The sequence below is a fragment of the Manacus vitellinus genome, unplaced genomic scaffold (genome assembly GCF_001715985.3).
Source record: "Manacus vitellinus isolate BGI_N305 unplaced genomic scaffold, ASM171598v3 scaffold_3_pilon, whole genome shotgun sequence".
Taxonomy (NCBI): Eukaryota; Metazoa; Chordata; class Aves; order Passeriformes; family Pipridae; genus Manacus; species Manacus vitellinus.
Genome location: NW_021940535.1, coordinates 16,079,225 through 16,102,757, shown reverse-complemented (window position 1 = coordinate 16,102,757; position 23,533 = coordinate 16,079,225). Strand labels below are relative to the sequence as shown.

The window sequence follows — 23,533 nt, the reverse complement described above, 5'->3', positions numbered from 1 at the left end:
GCACAATTCAGAACTTGCTGTCATTCCTGAGCTATATAATCCCTCTGGGAATAATACTTTGAGCTATTCTTTGAGTAGTTAAAAATGCATAGATATCATTAGAGCTAGACTTGATGGTTTTCCTCTTCATGAAAATAGTTCTCTTTAACTACAAGAATAGTTGCCTCTCTATTTCTAAAAATTCAGGAACAATGGAAAAGACTGCATTGAAGAAAGTTAAGAAAATTATATATGACAACATATCAATGCATGCACTTCATTATGAAGTCTGTTTCCTTCTATTCTTACTTGCATTGCAATAATTTTTCTTCCTACAAAACTAATGTTGAAACAGAATTTCTGACAAACAGACCTATGGTCATATGAGCTTGTACTGGTTTTGGCTGGGATAAAGTTAAATTTCTTCATAGTAGTTTGTATGGTGCAGTGTTTTGGATTTGTGCTGAAAATGGTGTTGACAACACACCAGTGTTTCAATTATTGAATTTGGGAAGGGACATAGCCAGGACAGCTGACTCCAACTGACCAAAGGCAAGTTCCACATCATATAGCATCATGTTCTGCAATAAAAGCTGGAGCAAAGAGGAAGGAAGGGCAGGGCAGGACATTTGGAGTTATGGACTTGTCGTCCTAAGCAATCATAAGACATGATGGAGTCCTGTTTTACTGGAAATGGCTGAGCATCTGCCTGCTGTTGGGAAGCACAGAATTAATTCCTTACTTTGCTTTGCTTTGATATGCAGCTTTTGCTTTACCTATTAAACTGTCTTTATCTCAAGCCAAAAGCTTTCTCACTTTTATTCTTTCAATTCTCTCCTCTGTCCCACTGCAGGGGAGTGAGTGAGTGGTACTGAATTGCCCAGGCGGTTAGACCACGACAGAGCTACAGCCCTCAGCTGAACACAACTCTCCTCTGACCATTGCTATTTTTGTTTATTTATAGCAAATCTTCTTTTCATATAACTGAGTTTCTGCTTGGATTAGGTCTCTTCATGCAATTTATTAAAAATACATGAATTTGGGTATTACATGCGTACTTCAATATAAAAAAACACGATGAAATTTTGAAACAAGTATTCATTGTTCTATTCATAAATAGCTTCACAAACAAGGAGCCTGCCTCTTGTGCAGTATAATATTAAATCAGAAGGTGAAAAAGAGAAAAAATGGATGTGAATGGAATAATTTTGAAACATTACAGGAGGGGTTTTGGGGGGCTTTTTTCGCCTGTTTACCCAGTTTCTGTATAAATAAGTAATACAATTGGAGTGCTGAGTAATTTCAGGAGATTAGTGATAAATGGGCACAAGTTGATTATCCAGGATAAAGCTCAGGGTCATTATCCTCAGCTGGTCATTAATCCCCATGAAATGACTGGTATTGAGATAGTAATTACTATTATAATGAAAATAGGGGGGGAAAAAAGCATGACATTTTTCTTATGAAGCTGTCTTAGTTTCTAAAGAATTCATGTTTCTCTCATCACTTGATTAAGTTACTTGAATAATTTTTAACCCTTTATAGAGTTTTTTTGTCCTACTACAATTTTCATGTCATTGCCTCACTTAAGGTTTGGTTTCCCATCTTACATTATTGGAATTTCAGGAGGGTACAGCAAGGGGCAAGTTATGGGAAAGAAACAAAATCCACACACAAATTTCCCCAAACCTGAAAATAAATAAAACATATTATCAGAATGTTTTCTCTATAAAGTATGCTCCACAATGAGGTAAAAGATTATATTATAATGATACCTAGCTGTTTATTCTGTATTTAATAGTGCTTTTAGCTATAGCACACATGCCCCAGTTCTTTGCTCCAAACCAGAATTCAACTTGTAGCCTTACAACAAACTGTCTAGTCAACTTGGCCAGAAACTGTGAAGAAATTTGGCCTTAAAATGAAGAAACACCTTCAAACATTTGCAATTTCACAAGTTTGTGGTGTTTTGATGTGTCCTCCGAGGGCTTTTGAGCCTTTGGAGTTCTTTTTCTTCCCATTACTACTGGAAGAGCCAGAAAGGTATAATGGGCTGAAGGGAAAGCAATTTGTTTCCTGCTAGAAGTGCTGTCACACTGTTTCCACTGCGAAAGGCCCACACATGCTGCATCATTACAACTTCCTATCTTAGAAAATGAAAAACTCAATCTAAACTAAAAGCTTTTAACATAAGTTAAGAAAGTTTAAAAATAAGTGTATTGTCCTATATGTTGCTAAAGCAAAAGATATAGATACTCATTACTCCTAGTACTTTTTTCTAAAGCTTTTCTGTGAACACTTTTCCAAGAAAGGGATCCCAAGAAAGTCACAGGATGTACTAAGTTTCTGCCAGAAAATTTGCAGTTGCTTCTGAAGTGTTCCACTGTGTATAAAGGAGAGGAAGTAGAGCAAGGCTCAAAACAGCTTTAGGCAAGAATGGCTGAAAGGATGTTGCAGAGAGGGCTGCAAACCAATTACTGCATGATGGAATAAAACCAGATAATGGTGGACACCAATAAGCGACTTGCAGTGCAGCTTGGGAGACTGATTTGTTCTTCTAGCTCGCTTAAGCTGCTGGAGAGTTCAAGGTGAAACCTAATGATTCATGTCTGCCAGCCAAATGAATCATTCAGTACTGGACAGCTATCAAAACTGGACTGTTTGGCTATTTGGAGAGAGTGCAAGCAGCAAAAAAAAAAAAAAAAAGAAAAAACCCAAACTGCTCAAGTTCTGAAAGCTCTGATTGGCACCAAGCAGCACACACCACAGAAAACATGGCAAGTTCTCTGGAAATATAAACAAGTTTTTGACAGCCAAGGCCAAAGTGTGGTCTGTCAATTCCCTGGAAGAAAAGGAAAAGATAATAAGTTATTTGGGAGTAGAAACTTGTCTGGGAAACAATTAATGTAATAGTGGGGATGGGAACCAAACAAAATTATGCATCACAGCAAATAATAGGATTCAAAATGTACTGGGTTTGCTTGGCCAGGTTTTGGTATCGAGGGCGCTACACGAGTGGCTTCTGTGAAAAGCTGCCAGAAGCTTCTCCCATGTCCAACAGAGCTAATGCCAGTGCCAGGAGGGACACACCACTGGCCAATTCCAATCAGGAATGATAGTAACACATCTGCAATAATATATTTAAGAAAAGGTTATTGTGCAGATTTAATGGCACTCAGACACAAGAGGAGTGAGAATATGTGAGAGGAACACCTCTGCAGACACCAAGGTCAAGTGAAGGAATGGGAGGAGGTGTTCCAGGTGCCAGAGCTGACATTCCCCTGCAGCCTGTGGTGAAAGACCATGGTGAAACAGGCTGTTTCCCTGTAGCCCACGAAGGTTAATGGGAGTGCAGAGATCCACCTGCAGCCGGGGAGTGCAGAGATCCACCTGCAGCCTGTGAAGGAGACCCATGCTGGAGTGGGTGGATGTCCAAAAAGAAACTGTGAACCCATGGGAAACCTGTGCTGGAGCAGGCTCCAGGAAGGGACCTGCAGCCCCATGGAGAGCGGAGCCCACACTGGAGCAGGTTTGCTGGTAGGACTTATGACCCTGTGGGGGACCCACACTACAGCAGGCTGTTCTTGAAGGACTGCATTCTGTGGAAAAGTGACCCATGCTGGAACAGTTCATAAAGAACTGTAGCCCATGGGATGGACTCACGCTGGAGAAATTCATGGAGAACTGTCTCCTGTGGAAGGAACCCCACACTGGAGCAGAGGAAGGACTCTTCTTCCTGAGCAGTAGCAGGAACAGCGTGTGATGAACTGACCATATACCCCTTTCCCACCTTCCTGTGCCACTGTGGGGGAGGAGGTAGAGCCTGGAAAGGAGGAAAAGGTGGGGAAAGGTGTTTTTAAAAATTTTTTTACTTCTCAATTACCCTGCTATGATTTTTTGGTAACAAATTCAGTTAATATTCCTAATTTGAATCTTTTCTGCCTGTGACAGTAATCGATGAGTGATCTCTCCTTGTCCTTATCTCAATTCCTCACCTTTTGTTATATTTTTCTCTCCCCTGTCCTGTTGCAGAGGGGAGTGATAGAGTGGCTTTGGTGGATACTTGGCACAAAGCCAGGGTCAACCCACCACAAAAAGCATACTGAAAAATCAAGTTGCTGGTGACAGACCAACAACAGGGCTGCAGTATGACTGTTTTATATCTGCAACAAAAGCCAGGACATGTTATAGTGACACACATGCAGTGGAGTTGGTCAAAGTCTACAATAGCTGTTATTGCACACCATTAGCAATTCTAAGCAACCAAAAAAAAAAAAAGTCAAATCCAGACAACATAAATCTTAACTTGTAAGGAGATTCGTACCTATGAGAACATTTCACTCCATTCCTCAAAAATTCATTCCAAAATCAATTTAGGTCTTATGATATCTAGTTGGTCCAAAATCAATCAAGTCTTCACTACAAGTGCCATGTAAAAACCACAAATCAACACTGATTTGTGGATAACATAGAAAGGGCATGATTCTGGGGAAACACAATGTGCTTTCCAATTTTCCTATGTTCCTACAAAAATCAAATACATAGTGCATCCACCAATGTGAAGAAGGATGCTGAACATCCATTGGCATTCTCCAGACTTTATGTATGCATGAAAATGCACCGCTTGCTCTTTTACCTGTTTCTTTCTGCAGAATAAACATAGCATAGAGAAGAATTCCTTATACTACCCTGTTGTCCTGTGTAGCTATGAAGAATGTTCTCTTATGTCTCCTTTAAAATAAAATTTTTTAAAAATTAGAATCTTAAGTTAGTCTTCTGCAGAACTGCTACTCTCTAGGGAACTCCAGCACAGCAGAAAAAAAAAAGTAATCCTGAATAAATCAGGAGAAAAATACTGTTAATTATTTCACTGCTGTTAGTCTCACGTGCATTTCTGTGGCACTCCTGTGTTAGACATTGAAAGTATCAGTATATGTGCCTGCAATCTCAAGAATCCTTTACCTTTCAGCAATGAAATTTACAACAATAGGATATGAGGAAATGGAACAAAGTTGCACTGGGAAAGTTCAGATCGGACATTAGGATGGGTGGTTGGATATTGGAACACGCTCCCCAGGCAAGTGATCAGGGCACAAATCCTGTCAAGAGTTCAGGGAGTGTCTGGATGATGCTCTTATTCATACAGTTTAGTTTTAGGTAGTCCTGTGGGGAGAAGGGATTTAGACTCAATGATCCTTTAAAATGAGATATACTGTGACTCTATGATTTCCTTCAATAGATAACTTTGTCGTAGCTTTTCTAAAAAAAAGAAGTCCATATTTAGCACACAGCTGCTTCATTACAATTAATTAAGACACTTTTTAGCAGTCTGTGAGATAAATGTCTATACAACTATAACACATTTGTACATTTACAATAAGACTTGTTAGATCTTGATGTTAAAAATGAGAGTATTTTTCTTTTTCTTAAGTTGTGTGATATTATTTCTACAGCACCAAATCCTGGGACCTTGGGATTAGGACAAAAATTTTTGAATTTGAACACACTTATAAACAAATTTGTCAGACCTCATGGCTGAAACAGTAATCTGTAAACATAATTCAAGTATACCCTGAAGGTTTAGAGATTGAACTAATATTTTATTTTGGGAGTGTTGAATCATGATTTTTCAATACTTTGAGCTGGCAGCTGCAAGACACTTGCAAGCTGGAATTCCAATCTAACGAGTAGCCGATAGAAATATTCAGAATATCATTAGAAATTTTTCAAACTTGAGTCAATCCATATCAGAAAGTTTACAGAGATAAAAAAAACCTCGAAAATATCGCTGAGGCAACAGGAAGTATAAATTCTTAAAACCTCTTAATATTTCTATTAGGGGGGAAGGGAGTGGGGTGGGTGTATGTTTGTTTGTTTTAGAAAACTAACTGCAGTCTCTCAGACTTTAAAATGGTGAGTACTGCAAAGACAAGAATAGACCTACTTGATGAAAGTAGTTAATGGTTTTTTGCACTAAAGAATATTTGAGAAGATAAATAATAGGCTAGCACGTGAAAAATATGAGAAATGCTAGGCTTATGTTGTGGACTATATTGATATGTTTCATATATTTTCTTTCCTCAAAATTTTCCCACAGAAAAGATATACCATCTCCAGGACAAAGCATTTGCCTAGTTTCACAGACCATTACATTTTTTTTCATCCCCTGCACTTTTGTGCTAGTAACCACTTATACTGCTTTTTGTGCCGTACTCATGTATTTTACTAAATATATCAGCTTCATCCCTTCAACCCTGTAATGGCAGACTATTAAAATAAAATATACTTCTATGCAGTGAACCTTTTGTTCAGATGTGGGTTTATATGTGGAAAAACGTGAGGAAATTGCTGCCATACTTCTACTACTCTTTCATCTGAATGAAGAAAACAGATATGGCCGAAAAAACCTCCTTAGATTAGCTAATGTGTCCCACATACATTTCTTCCAGTCCATGCATCCATGCATTATAATAAACCACATATTGCACTAAGTTTAAAGTGAAATTGCAATCACATAAACAGGACAATGATACATTTGGTTTTAGCACATCATAATTAACTTTTTCTTTTTAAATTGACTAGACTGACCTGTTAGAAGAGAAACTGTAATAATCACTTTCCTCTAGAACCTCTTCAATTAGAGTCTACAACAAAAAAGAACTTAGTTTCAGTAAATTATCTTCATTAACAGTAATAAATGAATACATATAGGTATACATACAGCTTACCTGCAACTGCTCATATGTCACCCCTTCTGCCATGTCAGAAGTGCCAACCATGCCTTAAAGAAAAAGGCAAGTAATGTTATACTACTGAATTTGGAATTTATGATCCCTTATAAGTTTCTTAGCAATTCCACTACAAATATAACGATAAGAGAGATGCTTCATTATCAGTAACTTCCACTGATGAACCCCTGACAAGGTGAGGTCATCTAATATGAACATTTGCATGATGCGAACATTTGATGCGCTTATTATGAAAGTGGTCAAACTGATGGAAAATAAAGACTTTATCAAACAGAACATGGAAATGTAACTTTCTTATTTTTTCCCACTTACAATTTACAGTGGGAAGGGCACAGAGTCAGCAGCAATTTGTGAGGACAAAAGTATTGTCTGCAGGTTAAGGGATTCAAAAATTACTGATAATGAGCATTTCAAAAATTGCATTGTCTCTGGGAACAAAATAATGCTTATATTTAAAGTGATTGTTAGGGACTCATTTCCTACTCAAATATCACCCTTGACATCTAGTATTAATTTTGGTTTTTGCAATAAGCTGTGTAACTGATGTAACTACAATGTTTCAACACAAAGCCCATAAAAACCAAAGCTTCTCACTTTTCTTTCTGGCATCACAGATTTCTAACAGCACTTCCTGTTGTTGCTTTTAATAGTTTCTATAACTATTTTCTTCAAGTTGGAAATACCCAGAATTGCACACAAAATTTGAAACATTTTAAATTTGCTACCATTTACATTTTAAATAGAGTATTTCTTCCCTTTTCTTGAGGTTTAAATCCAATAGTTTTAAAGCTAACACCATTTCACATTTGTTGATAACATTTATGAATAGTTTCATTTATTTCTAGACACTTAAAAATTAGGTTAATTTTATAATAAACATATCCTTTTTCTTACCCTATTTTGGGCATCCTTTTCTGAAAACATCAACTCAATACACAATGAGCAGATATTTCTTAGATTTAATGTTATGGGTGAAATACAAGAATTGTTTAATATATAAGTCCCAGCCTGATTTACAGTTTTCAAATTGGCATGAAACCAATAGCTCAGAAAGAAACATCTTTAATTATCTTTCTAATGTACTACCAAGGTAAACCAAAGTAAACACTAAGTAACCACCTTCCATGAAGCTTAAGCATCTGAGGTTAATTATTACAAAAGCATAGGAAGGATCCAGCATTTGGGGTCAGTCTATTTTGTAGCAAACAATGATGCAGAAGGTTCCACAATTCAGCATAAGTAGGTAACAATCAAATTAGGTCACACAGGAGAATTATGTGAATGATAATAAATCACCTTAGTCATCAAATTTTAGGTACAATAAAATACCTAATAACTGCTTTGTCACTAATTCAGTCTTAGCTTCAGTCTCCCCCAGTGCACAGATGACAAGGAAGTAATTTTCAGATCCTTTGCTGATTACAGTGTTCTCAGGAGATTTTGAAGGAACATGTAGAAATTCTGATATTATTGTTAGCTCTTTCTCTGTTGGAGAGCATCCAGCCTGTCACTGGAAAATAAGTAGGCACGGTTCTTTAGTCAGGCCATTCTTGCAAATCTGCAGTGGTTTTAAAATGATGACACTAAACTGTTGCTGACACACTATGCAACCCTGGGACAAAGTATGTTATACTCAAGGCTCTCTGGGACATTGCTTTCTTAAAATTAATGGTTTGAGTAGAAATACATTCCAAAAAATGAAAAATACTGAGAAACTATTCACAAATTAAGAAGAGTTTACATAAATTAAGAGCTTACATAAACTCCAGTTGCATTTCCCTTCATCTCGTCTTTATGAGCTCTGATGAGATGAAGTCTGATTTTGTGTGCTAGAAGCTTGCGGGTCCTTTCCATTAACAAAAAATGTTCTAATGATGAGACAAAAACTTGAAACCAACCTACAGAAACTACTTACTTAATGAACCTCCATATTTGCCAAATAAAAGATATCTAGAGAATATTCTAAATATTTCCTTTTAAAAATTGACTCTTACACTTATATTTTTGTGATACTAATATCGATAGCATAATTCAAATAGAAAAAGGGACAAATTCAATGTAATAAATGGTGTGCTACACCTTTTTCTATTCTGATTTCAGATTACAAGGATTGCTCTGCTGACTGAAGAGGGACTTCTTGAGCCTCTCAATGATTCTCCTTTTCAAGTTGCATTGCAAAGCTGGAGGAAGCTATATGAAACAAAGAAACAGATGTTTCCACCACTCAGTTACACCTTCCATAAAGGTGACCCATGCAGCAGTACCATTATTGAAAAAAGTATCTACACTTCAAAAAGAAACACTGATATCTAACAGCATGGTGATAAACAACAGCACAAGACTTGATTTAATAGCATATTATAATAAGGCTCCTTGGTTTGCCCACTCTGTTGGCTTATCATATAACTCAGTTCCTCTAGCGTTGAAGGTAAACACCATAATAACAAGCCTAACATAGGTGCAACTAGATTTGCCTCCCTGATCAAAGTGCTAGTATTTGGGACATTTAGGACTTGAGCACAAGTCCTATGAGGAGAGGCTGAGGGAGCTGGGGTTGTTCAGCCTGGAGAAGAGGAGGCTCAGGGGAGACCTCATCACTCTCTACAACTCCCTGAAAGGAGGTTGTAGCCTGGTGGGGGTTGGTCTCTTTTCCCATGCAACTATCAGCAAGACAAGAGGGCATGGTCTTAAGCTGTGCCAGGGGAGGTTTAGGTTAGATATTAGGAAGAATTTCTTTACAGAGAGGGCAATCAGACATTGGAATGGGCTGCCCAGGGAAGTAGTCGATTCTCCATCCCAGGAGGTTTTTAAGATAAGACAGGATGTGGCACTTAGTGCCATGGTCTAGTAACCACAGTGGTAGTGGATCAAGAGTTGGACTTGATGATCTCAGAGGTCCCTTCCAACTCAGCTGATTCTATGATTCTATGACATTTTTCTATAGATAAAGCCCATCAACCATTAGACTATGGTTGTATGGCTGTAATGAGTCGATTCAGTTGAAATTAATGGAATTTCAAGAAGCTTAGACCTTCATTCAATGTGCATAGAATTGCTTCAACAGGTCTTTTAAGGTCATTATGGCTGTTAATACAATTCAGAATGTCTCTTTTGCTAGAAGCTACCTGTGGGAAGTAATCTATATTTCACTTGTCTATAAAGCATAACTTATTTTGTATACTTTTTCCTCCTGTATTTTTTTGGTTGAAAAAGAATAGATATTTCATCTACATTTACATTTTTTTAAAAAGTACAAATCATACTTTATAGTGCTTAAAGTCTTTAATATGGAGTTCAAAGGATGTCTCTTCCTTTTAAATATTTTTTATGCTGCAGCAGTAAATGTAAAGTTTCCACTATTGGGCACGGCAATGACACAAACTCAGTCTGACAACAATTGGATGATATGTTACTACCTTTTTGAAACCATGGTCTATGCTGTTTCTGTAGTTGCTTATACCTGCAGGCACCGTTTGAAAAAATATGATTTTCTACCATTTAGTATACACTTTATACTCACATCATTGATATAAATTCATAAAGTGCCACTCCACTGCATTCAGAAGCTCTTTGACTACTTAAGGATGGTTTGACCACTAACAATTCACATTCAAACACTGACACAGTACACATCATAAAGACATTTATCCCACTGGAACAAATTACTGTTTTTAGACAGCTATAAATCCAGAACAGTTTTATTGGGCCCACAGGAGTCCTGATTTGCTCTGACAAACCAGAGATCAGTCACATTCTGTGCACAAAAGACTTCACTAGACAGCTGGTTGCATACAGGTTTTTGGTTACAGACAGATACTACTCTCTTTTCATGCAGATAAGGCCTTACATATACGCTTTAAGTCAGGTGTTGAATGTTCCTTAGCCCATAAGCCAGCAAAAAAAATTATGCCTTAGGAAAGGCTTGCAAGATGCTCTATAGATTACATACCAGTGCAATCAACTGTGTGCAGTTAATGTACCGTGGGCATACTGGGATATACTGAAGCAGAAGTGGTAAAGAACAAGTCCACTGCTTCAGAAACTTGGAGTTGCCTTAGGCACTAGTGTTCAATTTTAGCTTTTGTTTTAAGGAAATCAGCTGTCAGATCAGTTAAAAAAAAAAAAAAAAAGGCCAAGGATTTACATAATGCTTTTTTAAAAGCTTTTTTTTACATTGTTTTCCAGAGATCACTCTGATTCTTGTTCCCATGGAAACTGGGTTGAGAAGGCTGCTAGCAGCCAAGAACTAACAGGCAAGACTCTCCCTTGCAAACTTCAGTTTAGAATTGTCAGCTGAAATATGTAAAAGAGTTTGATAAACCAACTATATATTATAAAAAATATTTGACCTTAGACTGGTAAGAACACAAACAAGTACAAGAGAAGCATATAGTACAGCGTAAACAAGTACAGGTATGGATCCTGGTTTCTCTGCTTTCCCATTCTGAAACCAAATGACACCAAAAGCATCAAAGTTCTTGCTGCTGCTTCACTGGTCAATTCTGAATCAGTTTGTGAGCTGCTGTTAGTTCTCAGTTATTGGGCATCCACTTTCTGATATCTTCTATTAATTAGTAGGCCACTTAATAAAACCTTCAACAGAGAGGCCAGGTTCACTAACGAGCACCTTGGACATACTCCTAATACACCATGTAAACACTGAACTGCCTTGTTACTGCTAGTGGGAGAGGGAGATAATTTCCAATTATTTTAAATTATGATTATTTCTTTGTCTCTGATAATTTAATTCCTGTGTTACCTGTTTTGACAAGCTTGACAGCTAAAAAGAATAAAAAAAAAGAAAGAAAAGAGACATGCAAAGCATGCTCAAGTTCAGTTATGCTATTCTGTTTTAAACAAAACTGAACAAATTTGGCTCATCAATCTGAAAATCCCTGAGGTGATAAACATCACATGCCGAAGATAAACACTTCATTTTGGAAAACAAAAAGAGATTTATTTAAGAATAGCAAGATTTATTTAAGATGGCTGCCATCTTTCCAGAGAATAAAAAGTTTTCCATCACATTTTTAGTGAAGAGTTCAATGTATATTTGTATCAGCTCCATTTTTGCTTTGGAATCAGCATGAAATAACTTCAGCTCTCTTTCATTATGAAGCATTTCAACTTAATTTTAAAATAAGTCTTAAGTTTGAAAAAGATCTGACATTTAAAAACATTTCAAACATTTAACATATTCAGGATTTGAACTATTGCACTAAAATCCCATGAAAGTATTACTACTTATTGATAATAAAAAAATTTAACTTTGAAGTTATTTAGGAACTATTGCTACAGAGGAAAGCATTTTATATACTCTCCAAGTCAGTATATGATATTGTCACCTTAAATAATCGTATTGCTAGTATGATGGAATGTTGTAAAAATAATTTACTGTACAACCCATTTTTCTGAGGTGAGCCACTGATTTTTTTTCACATGACTCAATTATTGCCATCCTCCACATACTAATATTCAGGGTTAGTCTTTATTTAAATGATATATTTTTAAAGCATCCTGCCATCTGCAAAAATGTCAAGTTCTGTTGTTTTTAAAGAACAGTGACTAAATTAGCAGCACTTTGCAGTACCATCATTTTGACAACAGCAAATAACTAAAAAGCATAGAATGTCAGAAGCAACAGTAATGCATACTTGAGTGATGAAGATAATTTTGTAGAGCTGAATAAGACTCTGCTGAACGGGGTCACTGATCTGACACACCTTCCTTTGTGATACAGCAATTCCAGCTGATGCTGTAGATGACAAGAGTAAAATCAGGAGGGCAGCTCATTTTGTTGCCTTAGTACAGTAATAGCATACATTGTTTAAAATCTGTAGATATAAATGCTAATGTTGCTGAATTTCTGTGCTGGCTACTTTAACAAGAAGTAGAAGACAGACATTCACAAACTGAAGTGTCTAGGGACCATTCAGTTCTGAGCTGTGCTATCACAGAAATAGAGAGTTACAGAAAATGTCCTTTTCTGTCACAGAGGGGACACGTTTCCAATAGGATCAGGAAGATGATGATGTCATTGCTGTTACTGGGGGGGTTTTGTGGCCTTTTGGCAGATGTGTTGACAGAGTCAAGTGAAATTCAGTTTGACACTTTTTCCCTAAGTCTTGTCTTAATGATGAGTAAGAGGAAAAGTCTTGCATTTCCCCTGAGTCACTTAGAGAAGAATTTAGATTGTTTTTTCTGGTCAAGGTGACAGTGGAAGCCATGCTGTAATAATCTAAAATACATACCACTGGAAGAGCAATTTGGATTTAGCTATTTCTGCCCCATTTTCACCTCTCTACCAACTGTTTCAACACTGTTCTATTCAATCCCCAGTCTTGCTGTTATGACCTGTGAATCTTCAGCTTTTATTAGGACAGTCAGAAAACCTGTATTTTCTTGGCATGTTATCTTTTTTGCTATTCCCTGTTCTGTGGTATTTGTCTTCTCTTTTCCTGTCAATGGCTTGTATAACAAACCAAAAGAAAACAAATCAGTGCCCTTTCTTTTGTGTGCCTTCAGATTTTTTTTCTGAATAAAAATATGTTTAGAATGATAACAGCAAACAAAAATGACTGAGTAGGATATAACATGGATTTCCCTGTTATTCAGTGTACAGAGCTTTCTCTCTTTTCTCGTATGACAGCAACAACATGACCTAAAAGCTGTAAAACAGAACTTACTATAGACAAAAAGCACTTTTTATGATCAATATCTCAACTGCTCAAAATAATTTTCTTTCAAGTATTATTTAATTCAGGCAATATGCATTCTGAAATCACAGCTTAGCAGCACACAGTATGTGAAGCTTCTCAGTAAGAAAGAAACGTACCTCAAATAGAAAACTTGTTTCATCAATCACAGTATATAAATACACGATAATTTACAAGGGCTCTATGAAAACTCATTTATCAGGGGAAATTCTAATTGCATTCAGCAGAAGTTTAGCCAGCACAATGACCATTAAAATGAGGTCTTACTGATTTACTATTGGAATTCATATTTTTAAGAAGTACCTTAATGATATTTCAGACAACATACTTGTATGTGAAATGTAATTGTCTCATTTTCTAATATTTTAAAATACAATTATTAGATAAAACCATAACATTTCATATTGTAAAGATCTGCAACTGGTAGACTATGACAAAACACTCTATATGCAACAGGAGAATAATGTAATAATGTTTAAAAACTTGAAAATTGTTAGGTTTAATTTAAGTTAAAGTTTTAATTTCTTGCAAGCACGAAATTACCTCGTCGCAGTCTTGATCCAGGACTGTCAACATAATCTCTATCATTATTTGGAAAAAAAAAAAAGGTTTTAATTATGTTTGGCATCAACGACTGTAAATAAAATAACAGTATTTCCTGACTACGTCTCATGTTTCCTCTAGAGGAAATCTGTCCAAATCCCCTTGTTTTTAACTGTGCATTTTTAAGTTACATAAAGGCTGGCTTACTCTGCGTGTCCAGCATAACTTCTACTAAATAAAAGTTTCTTTCCCTGCTCAGTTTTCAGCCTGGAACACACAAAGTCTGTAGAGAGGATTTTAATACTGAAAACTCAATAATCCACTAGATTATGCACTTGTACGTGTTTAAGGACCTTTTGGTTAACCCTTCTTATGGATGGAAAACATGAAGAATAATTATTGTTTAGAGAAGAAAAACACAAGTAATGATGCATACAGTACTGGTAAAATGGGGGAAAAAAATAATATTACATCACGAGGATAGCAATATCTCAATGTCAGAAATACAGGTCTACATGTTTCAATGTTAGATCCTGCTCTGTACTCTACACAAACTCTTTCCCAGCTGGCAGATTTCACTAGCTGAAATAAGTAATAAAAAACGAATATGAACAGAGAGGAAACTGAATGAACCGATATGATGTCCTGATGGGTGCCAGCTGTGATAGTCTTAGTATGGTAAGAATTGGTATATATTTTTGTGGCAGTAGGGAAAACTACAGTTTCAAGGAGTAGTTATGAAGACAGATAAGGAGATAGCTTTTCTAATGATTATGTGAGGGACAGAGATTTGTGGACGAGTGAATTTGTACAGAGAGAAAAAGACGTGCTGGCTTCAACACAAGCATGAGGAGGCTGCCACTACTGACTGCAACAGGACCAAAGCTGTGAAGTGATAAGTGACAGACTGGATGGTGACATGCTAAGAACCACTCTCAAAGCAAAAATAAAATATTGCCTTTGGTTAAAATGGTGTCTGTGGAGAAACACCAGAGGAATCAATGCCATCATTATAAATACTTACACAGCTAAGTTAAAGGTGAAAAGAAAAAAATTGTTCAGGAGGCAGATGCAGCCAAGAGTCATTTTGAAGGTTTTTCTCAGATATGAAAGAAAAGCAGAAATAAAAAACAAAGAACAGAGTCTGTGAGTAAGAGTGGTGCCAAGGAGATCAGAAAAAATAATGGTTGGTCAGGAATGTGTTTGATGCAGTACTAAATAAACAACAGAAGAATAAGGAAGACCTTTAGAAGAGGAAGAGGGATGACGTGACACATTCTGCTTCTTTTGTTTCCTTTTCTGAAGTAAATGGGCCTCCACAATACAAAAAATGGGTTTCTATGTTTGTATAGAAGGTCTAGAGAAGTTCAAAGGGAAAGATCTTACTCTACGCTACTACAATATACTCCACACTATCCAATACACAAACACATTTTTGTATGGAAAAACATCTGCTTAAAAACACAAAACCAGAATTTGGCTGACCAAATAACATTGGTTTAGCTGATGCAGCAAAGTCCATTTTTAAAACTATTTATCACGTAAAACTTTTGAGTGCAAGCACCCTCTTACAACATTTTCAAGCAGACTGAGTGTTGTAGGCTGATACAATATGACTCTGTAATGGTAAGTAAGGAACTGTTTCATGAAGGAAATTGCAGAATTGTTTCACTGTGAATCAAACAACTGGAATTGATCATAACAGTGATCGATTATATAATTTATATTAAAAATATAAATCACACCTACCTTATCTTTGGTTGTCTTCCAGAAGTACTAAAACTTTGTTTAATTATACCTGAAACAAGGACATAAACATCATCTTCTGCTTAAAAAGACCCCAAAACATGCATGTTAATATTTTCTATTTCCCAGACATGGTGTCAAAATAAATTTTAAAAAACAGTGTTAAGCAAACATCGAGTTACTGTTTGATGCATTGAAGATTTTCCTACATCATAAACTAAAATCTCAGCCCCACACAGTATTTCAAGAAACACTTTCAGAATTTCACAGACACTAACAATACATATTGACTAGATGTCCACAGAAGATTTGCATTCAATTATTACAGTTACTGCTACCGCTATAACGACAACATTGTTGATAGTCTGGATAGAGTCCACTTTTTTAGGGGACCTTTGAGGGGTTGTCTAAACCTTGTTCCACCAGGGTTTTATTGCCACCATTCTATTAGCTAACTATTCATATGCAGTAACATCTACAATACCTCACTTCTTATATAATCCTACTGAATTTAAGACTTTGAAGACCAGTTATTGGTCCAACATCTAATAAGCAATAAAACTGTATGTAAACATTAACATAATTAGTGCATAGTGCCAAAAATGTCTAAAAGGAAGGGTAATGTTATTATTTCTACACTTGGAAAGCATTGCCTTAAATCTTAGTCTTAAGCATTTGCCTTAAAACACTCCTGTAAAACCACTCTTTTCATGGTCATTTGGACGTATGAGACCACTCTGTCCTACAAATAGTATCTCAGTTTGAATGACGAATAAGTGTATGTTTAATGAAAAGGTAATTCTGCTAACTGAGAGTCTGAATAGTAAGATTAGAATATTCTAGAACAATTTTCCCATACAATTCATGGATTTTAATAAAATTCCCTTCATCTTTGTCTACATGAGATTTTTTTCCACACTTACTAACATTGCAAGCATTACCATTAAACAAGAACTAATCACTCAAATAGAAGATAAGAAAAAAAAAGATTTTATGTCACATTTATACTAGTTTTCCCATTGTTGGTCTTGTTACAGTAGTTATATTAGTTCTAGAGCAACAGTAGAGCAAACACATTTCTGAGAGTCTTAAATCTTTTTGTGTTCAAACATACTTTGTGTTGTATTGTGAAATACAGTGCCTCTATTTTTCTTACTTTTCTGATATCCTCTGAATTTAAAAAAACAAAATCCTGAAGGAGGCTTGCATCTGTCACACTGGAATCACTTTAAAACCAAAAGAAATGATACATTTTTAGGCCAAATCTGTTTCCCTAAAAAGGAGGAACACAGACAGACAGAGAATGAAAGAAAAAGAAACAATTTTACTCCTTGTTAATGGTTTGCTTAGGAAAACAGATATTAAAATTCTGTAGTAGCTAGCATAAAAGACTTGGGTAAGAAAAGCTGACCTATGTAATAGCAAATAAACTAGGCTCTCATAGAAGCAAAAGTACTTCAATTAACCTTTTTACTGAGACAGAAAAATAGACAAAGACAGTGTCTACTGTCTAGAAAGTAAAGAATGACATGTAAAATATGATTGTGCCTATTCAAGGAACAGATACTTTACCTGCTTAGGATGCAGACACAATAATACAAATACAAAAGTAGAAGCACTGACTGAACCTGAATCACGCTGCTTGGGGTAAGGATTTTGAGTTCCCACTTCAGACACAATAAACACCACAATATATTACGTGAATATATTCATGAAAATTAGTAACAGAAGCCACTTGGCTAGAAAGCTAAGTTTGAATTCTAGCTCTTTGCTAGAATTTTATAAAAAACACACACACCCTTTTCCAAGTATTCATACACAAAATTGGGTTTGAAATACTATACCCTTTGGCTGTTTCAAATAAATGGTCTTTCAATGAGTAAAGGGTTCATATCCAAATTTGCTTGATCAGTTTGATGACTCACCACATTTGACTTGCTAATCTGCCAGTTTATGAGTGTATTTACAAGTGCATGATATTTCACACCAGAATCTGTCTCATCACTCACTGTACATGGCAGAGACATAGTATTTTCTGATTCATATGCTAAAGTTAGGAAAATACTAATGTTAAAAAAACAGAACCAAAAAAAACTCAGAAATCATGATGCAGAACATCACTAAACAATAGCAAGCATCCTTCAGCCCTATTTTTATTGCTTATTATTATGTTAGAGACCCACTGAGTAGCTACATCAGAGAGAAAAATCTCATTATGTGTTAGTCACTATGAAAACACAGCCAAATAATCTATTCAATAACTAATCACAAGGAGATTCAAACATGTAAAAATCACTGTAACAAACATTCATGTGTATATACACACACGTAACACTAAAGACTTTATTTATAATACTTAGCCTTCTGTGTATGAGTTATGCTAATCACACAAAGCCAGACGAGAAGTAAGAAAAAAGATTAAGATGCAGACAAGTTAACTAACAAGTCATGGAGCACATTGTGCATCCTGATGTTCAGCCCAGGATTACCCGGACTGTATTTCCTTTTACCATGGTTACTCCTTTGACAGGGATAGGAAGAGCAAGGCAATATGTTTTGTTCAAATGCCTTGCAAGAGGATATTTCTCAGTTTGAGAGGATCTCAAGGAAAAACGAAATACACATCCTTCATCTCTCTCCTATTTTGTGCCCACTCTTGTTAGAATGTGAAAGACACACAAAAGCCAAAGCTTTTAATTCTCATCAGCCTCTCTATTCTGAATAGCTCTATGAAGATTCCTTGAGGACATTTAAAAAAAAAATTAAATGAGGCATAAAGAACTTCACTGACTGCTACTTTGGTCTTTAATAGCGGATGTAATTAAAGCAACTTCTAAGGCTTTAACTTCTTAACATGCATTGAAATAAGTGCAAATCATATAAATACCTTTTAATAGGCAGTTTAGTGTTTTGCTCTTGCAGGCACCTAACCATGTAATTTCAAGAGAAGAGTTTATAACACGATATGAGATCAGAAAAACCTGAGGAGATAATAACTTTTGCTTTGGCTTTAACTTTCACTTCAATGTTATCTAAAAAATCTCTGAAAACCCTCTCCAGTTTGATCAGACCGGTAGGAACACTGAATCAAGATTTCACATCAGCAGAAAACTTCAGTGTATCTCTTTGAACAAAATGGAAGCAAAGGATGTGGTTTTTTGAATGACAGCTTAATGATCTATTCAGGAGAAAGGTCAAATTACCTTTATTTATTCAAAATACTCTTAGCAAGCTGTCCTATAAACCACTGTGCACTGGAATGGCCAATCCCAAGCACATTAATTAAGCCCTTTTGCAGAGTAAACAACTAAGTTCTTTTCTCACTAGCAGGGACTCCATGTACAGCAACAGAAGTTGACATAAACATACTTTGAACTTAACTCCAGCATCATACTGGAAAACCGGGTCTCAGCAGATCTTGTTCTAGCTGATATTTTCTATAAAGACCCATTAGCCCAAGGTCTCAAGAGAAATCTGAATCTTAGATAAATTGGGAAGAGCAAGCCTACAAAACACTAAGATCTCCAAAGTTCTTCACAGACAGCCCATTGTGCAAATGATAGTTTTCTTGATGCAATAATTTTCAAGGAATTTCCTAAGCTTTCCCTTCACAGTCTAAAGAATCATATATAGCAGATGTCAGACAATCTTATCCTAAAGACTTACAAGACTATCTAATCACATTATTGAAAGAAGAAATATCCTCTCAAAACATTAAACTCATCAAATGCAACTGGTCTAAGCCAAAAAAAAAAAAAAAGCTCAGCTCTATGATCACAGAGCTTGTAAGATATAATGTAGTTGACTGCAGATTACTGACTCCAGACAGCAAGCAACATTACTGAATGGGGGTTTCATTTCACATAGTGTTCCTTGTTATCCTCAAAAGTAGTTAAATGTGGAGCTAAGCAATGACCTAAACTCAGAGCCCAATCATTTGCTACATACAACATACAGAGTTCCTATTTTGAGAGCATCCTAGTTCTAGAATCCCCAATTATTCAACTGGATATGAGCATCACCTGCACAAAACTCAAGTCCTGGCACTGTGTAAACACGTTATATTTCTAAAAGCTCAAAGAAAGATATAGGAGACCCTCTACAGTTACATCACTAGAATATTCTTCAGGCAGATCTGTGGTGTCTTCATTACATGGTAACTCTGAATACTATTGGTTTGCAGAAATTCAGGAAAGGAATCCTGAATATCAATGTCTTTGCTTATTGATCACAAGTTAGATCAAAGGTTACCCCAAACACTGAAAACATAAATTAAATTATGAGGTAACAATAAAACTTCTAAGAAAGATACAGCAGCACAACAGGACTGTACATTGAGACTTCTTAGCCTTATGAAAAGCTAATGGCTGAGCAATTCTGAAAGGAATATATTGCATGCTTCATTTTTATTGTGAGGAAGGTCATAGGATTTCTAATAGGATGTTTTACAATGTTTTACACAGTAATGTCTTTCAAGGTATTTAGGATGCTGTCCCAATTGCAGTGTAAGTGAACAAGATTAAGGGAAACAAAAACTATTTTCCAAAAAAAAGCATTCCCAAACATAGAGTAAATTTTTAAACTCTCACTCAACTGACATACTAGCTCTGCTGGACTACTGTGCATTAAGATATATCATATATTTTCTTGCTACTTGGTTTTACCAGCAGAAATGAAGGTAAAGTTACACTGTAAACCAAAAGCAAGTAAAAATCTCTTAACGTGTCTAAGTTAAGGTAAAGTTGGGAACTTTGTAATTTTAAAATAAGAAAAAACAGCAGCAAGTAAACTATTATCATCCCATCACTCTTCATTGCTTTTGACTCAGTATGGCCCTACCCTCTGTCAATCTTTCTGTTTTCAAATTAATAGGACTTCAGGTGGGGAAAAAAAAATGCATCTGTCACTACTGCCTCTATGCTTCTGAAATATATAGAATCTTGCTTCTGTAGGATTAATCATTTCAAGTACCAGGAATAACTCTTCCAGAATCTACATACCCTGCATTTGGCCATCTTGAGAGTAAAGGAGTTGGTCTTGTAGAAATACATTGTCTAGACTAAGAAGAATAATCCTTTTCTTAAAGGATAATTGAAAATCAGAGTATGTAAAATTATTGAAAACATTATGACAATAGTGGACTATAAAAAAAGCTTACCCCCATTACACTGTCAAATGCATAGCAGCTTCAGTGCCAATGAACAACTCAGCATATCACACAAGATGCCGCCCTAGTTTTAAATTAGACTGATATTTTTCTACGGTTGCAGATCATGTTTATTCTGAGAATGATGTGATGACAGCATGACTAGACAAATCCTTTCAAGGTCCTCATCAATATACCCATAACTAAAACTCACATCTTCATGTTAGCAGTTTCCAAGTTAGTTAGATGAATATTGGTCACATTTTCCCCTGCAATGCTGACATGCTTGAAGAAACCATGGCTGATAACGCAAACTCTGTTAGTCATTTATCAGTAATGAATGGAGCATAATCCAAGTAATACCCAATTATCCTGAACTTATAATTATTTTTTAAAGCTACCTTTTCTTTATCCTTGAAAAGAAGAAATATTTGCCAGCATTAATTACAACCAATATACAACACTGACTTCAATATTAAGTAGACACTAGAGGTGATTTAAGAACATAAGACTACAGAGTTATTTTTCTGAAAAAGCAATCTTGAAGTATCTATATAATTAAACTCTATGCTGGGAGAAAAATGAATAATGATTTCTAGAAATGCTGATTAAAGTTACTGCGATTGACAGGAACCAACTGGATCTTTCTACTTAAAATATTTAATTAAAAATATGGAAACCTGGTACCATAATATTCAAATATTAGAAAAAGTTGATGTTTTGTTAATGTCCAGATCTCAATCAAGCAAAATAGACTGCAAGGAAATCATTACCAGTAATGCTTTGGGTGTGGTAAGTTACAAACTACAAAGATTTCAAATGTCTGTTTACAGCGCTGAACTAGCCCACAATTAATTACATTTCTGTGAGACACACAATGAGTTATTCTTCAGTATAAACACAAAATAGAACATTTGTCTCCGCAAGCTGCTTTTCCTCAAGGGATTCCTTTTATGCAGGCCCTCTCCCACAGTTAGACTAGGCTGCCCTGTATCCCGTAGCATTCTCCTGTTACTCTCTTGGCACAAGAAAGCAACAAAGTGCTTTTTAAAATTATTATTTTTTAAAGAAAACTTTGATAATAATCTCAGGGCTGGCCTGCCACAGGTCCTCCAGCCTTTAGAAAGGCAGGCTATCCAGTTACAATTAGTAAATCATATTAATGGATTTTAAATAGAATTATTAAATCATTTATTTGCCCTGAGCTAATGGTTAGACATTTCAATTAAAAGTAGTCATATTTCTTCAGCACCTAGGCCAAAATCTGAGAGAAATCGAACTAGCAGATAGGATTACAAACAGATAAAGTGATGTTATTCTATGTTTTATGAAGCCTGGGACCTTGTACCAATAATATTTGTTAATCTTCACACGACTACATTCCCTTTACTAAAAAGTACATTATAAATCATCCACAAATTTTCTTTCAGAACTAAACAGGATGAATGGAAATCTTAAATTTTGCTCAACTCTAATATCCATCTCTTTTTTCTAGTATAAAATGCTCTTTGATTTTCTCTAATCATAATCTCATCCCATTTAATAGGTACATCATGGTAGCTCACAATTTTGCAAGTGACTCAAAGCAGTTAGAGCTGGTTTTTTGTTTTTTTCTTTTAAATTTTCATATTTGGAACATAATCAGAAAAAACTGTTACTTAAGATAACACCCAACACAGCTGATGCTTTCCTATTTGCTTACCATAAATAACTATAAGCAGAATTAATGCTCTGTTTTATCACATAATCCTGCTTTAATCATTAAGCCTTCCTTCAATTCCATTCAGCCAATTCATCTAGACAGCTAAAGCCTGCCTCTTTCAACTTTATTTTTCACACTCTTCCATCTGTTTCTCATCAATACTAGTCATCTTAGGGCTTCAAATTTAAAACTACCTTCTTTGTCAAGTTGCCCGATAATATTCCAGCTTTCACAGACGTTACTGCAAAATACGGAGACAAGCTACACAAAGACTATGAGATGCAAAATGTATTAAACTGGAAATGGCTGCCACAGAGGCACAGTTATTTTCTTTACTTAGGTAGTTCAGATAGTGAACTTGCAACAAATAATGAAATACCCTAATATTCTGGAATAAACAACTGCTTTGCTGTTAGAAATTAGTGTACACTTAATTCTTAAAGAATATTACCAATAGCAGACTCTTTCAAATTACTTGAACTGGAGCTGCTTGAGTAGTCCAGTATGTCCAGCTCAGCATCTAATTCAGAGAACATACCTGCACATAAAAATCAAAACAAAGAAGCTTTTAACCCACCTCTGACCAGCATCAGCACCCTGATGCTTCTTTTGTTAATGCCTACCTTTCTCTATAGTCCTGTGATCCTCTACCAGAATTTCTTCATATGTTCCTTCCTCATATTTTCCACATGCAGACTGACAACTATCAACTGGAAGGTCAGTATTTTCTGAAAACTGACTTTTGCAACTGGCTGCTCCATTGCTGCTACTATGAAGACTGATAATTTTTCTGACAACAAAGAACAAAAAGGAAATGTTATATATTGTCATTTTCCAGAACTTATTAGAAATTCTGAAAATGAAAGTGTCACTTGTGCATACACGCATAAAAACACTCTTTTTGTTCCCACTTAGCTTCTAGTCCAGGACTGTAGAGTAACTGGTTCAGTCA

General features: G+C 35.8%; 1 protein-coding gene across 1 annotated transcript in view; it reads right to left on the bottom strand.

Annotated features, from left to right (window-relative positions):
• The window catches only part of NEK10 (NIMA related kinase 10), a 91,754-nt gene that overhangs the window by 5,605 nt on the left and 62,616 nt on the right, over positions 1-23,533 (bottom strand). Inside the window, 9 exon segments of the mRNA XM_025895402.2 lie at positions 6,568-6,623; positions 6,708-6,760; positions 6,942-6,972; positions 8,808-8,918; positions 12,383-12,483; positions 13,988-14,025; positions 15,737-15,785; positions 23,033-23,119; positions 23,205-23,371. Coding sequence (XP_025751187.2) covers positions 6,568-6,623; positions 6,708-6,760; positions 6,942-6,972; positions 8,808-8,918; positions 12,383-12,483; positions 13,988-14,025; positions 15,737-15,785; positions 23,033-23,119; positions 23,205-23,371 — 693 coding nt within the window.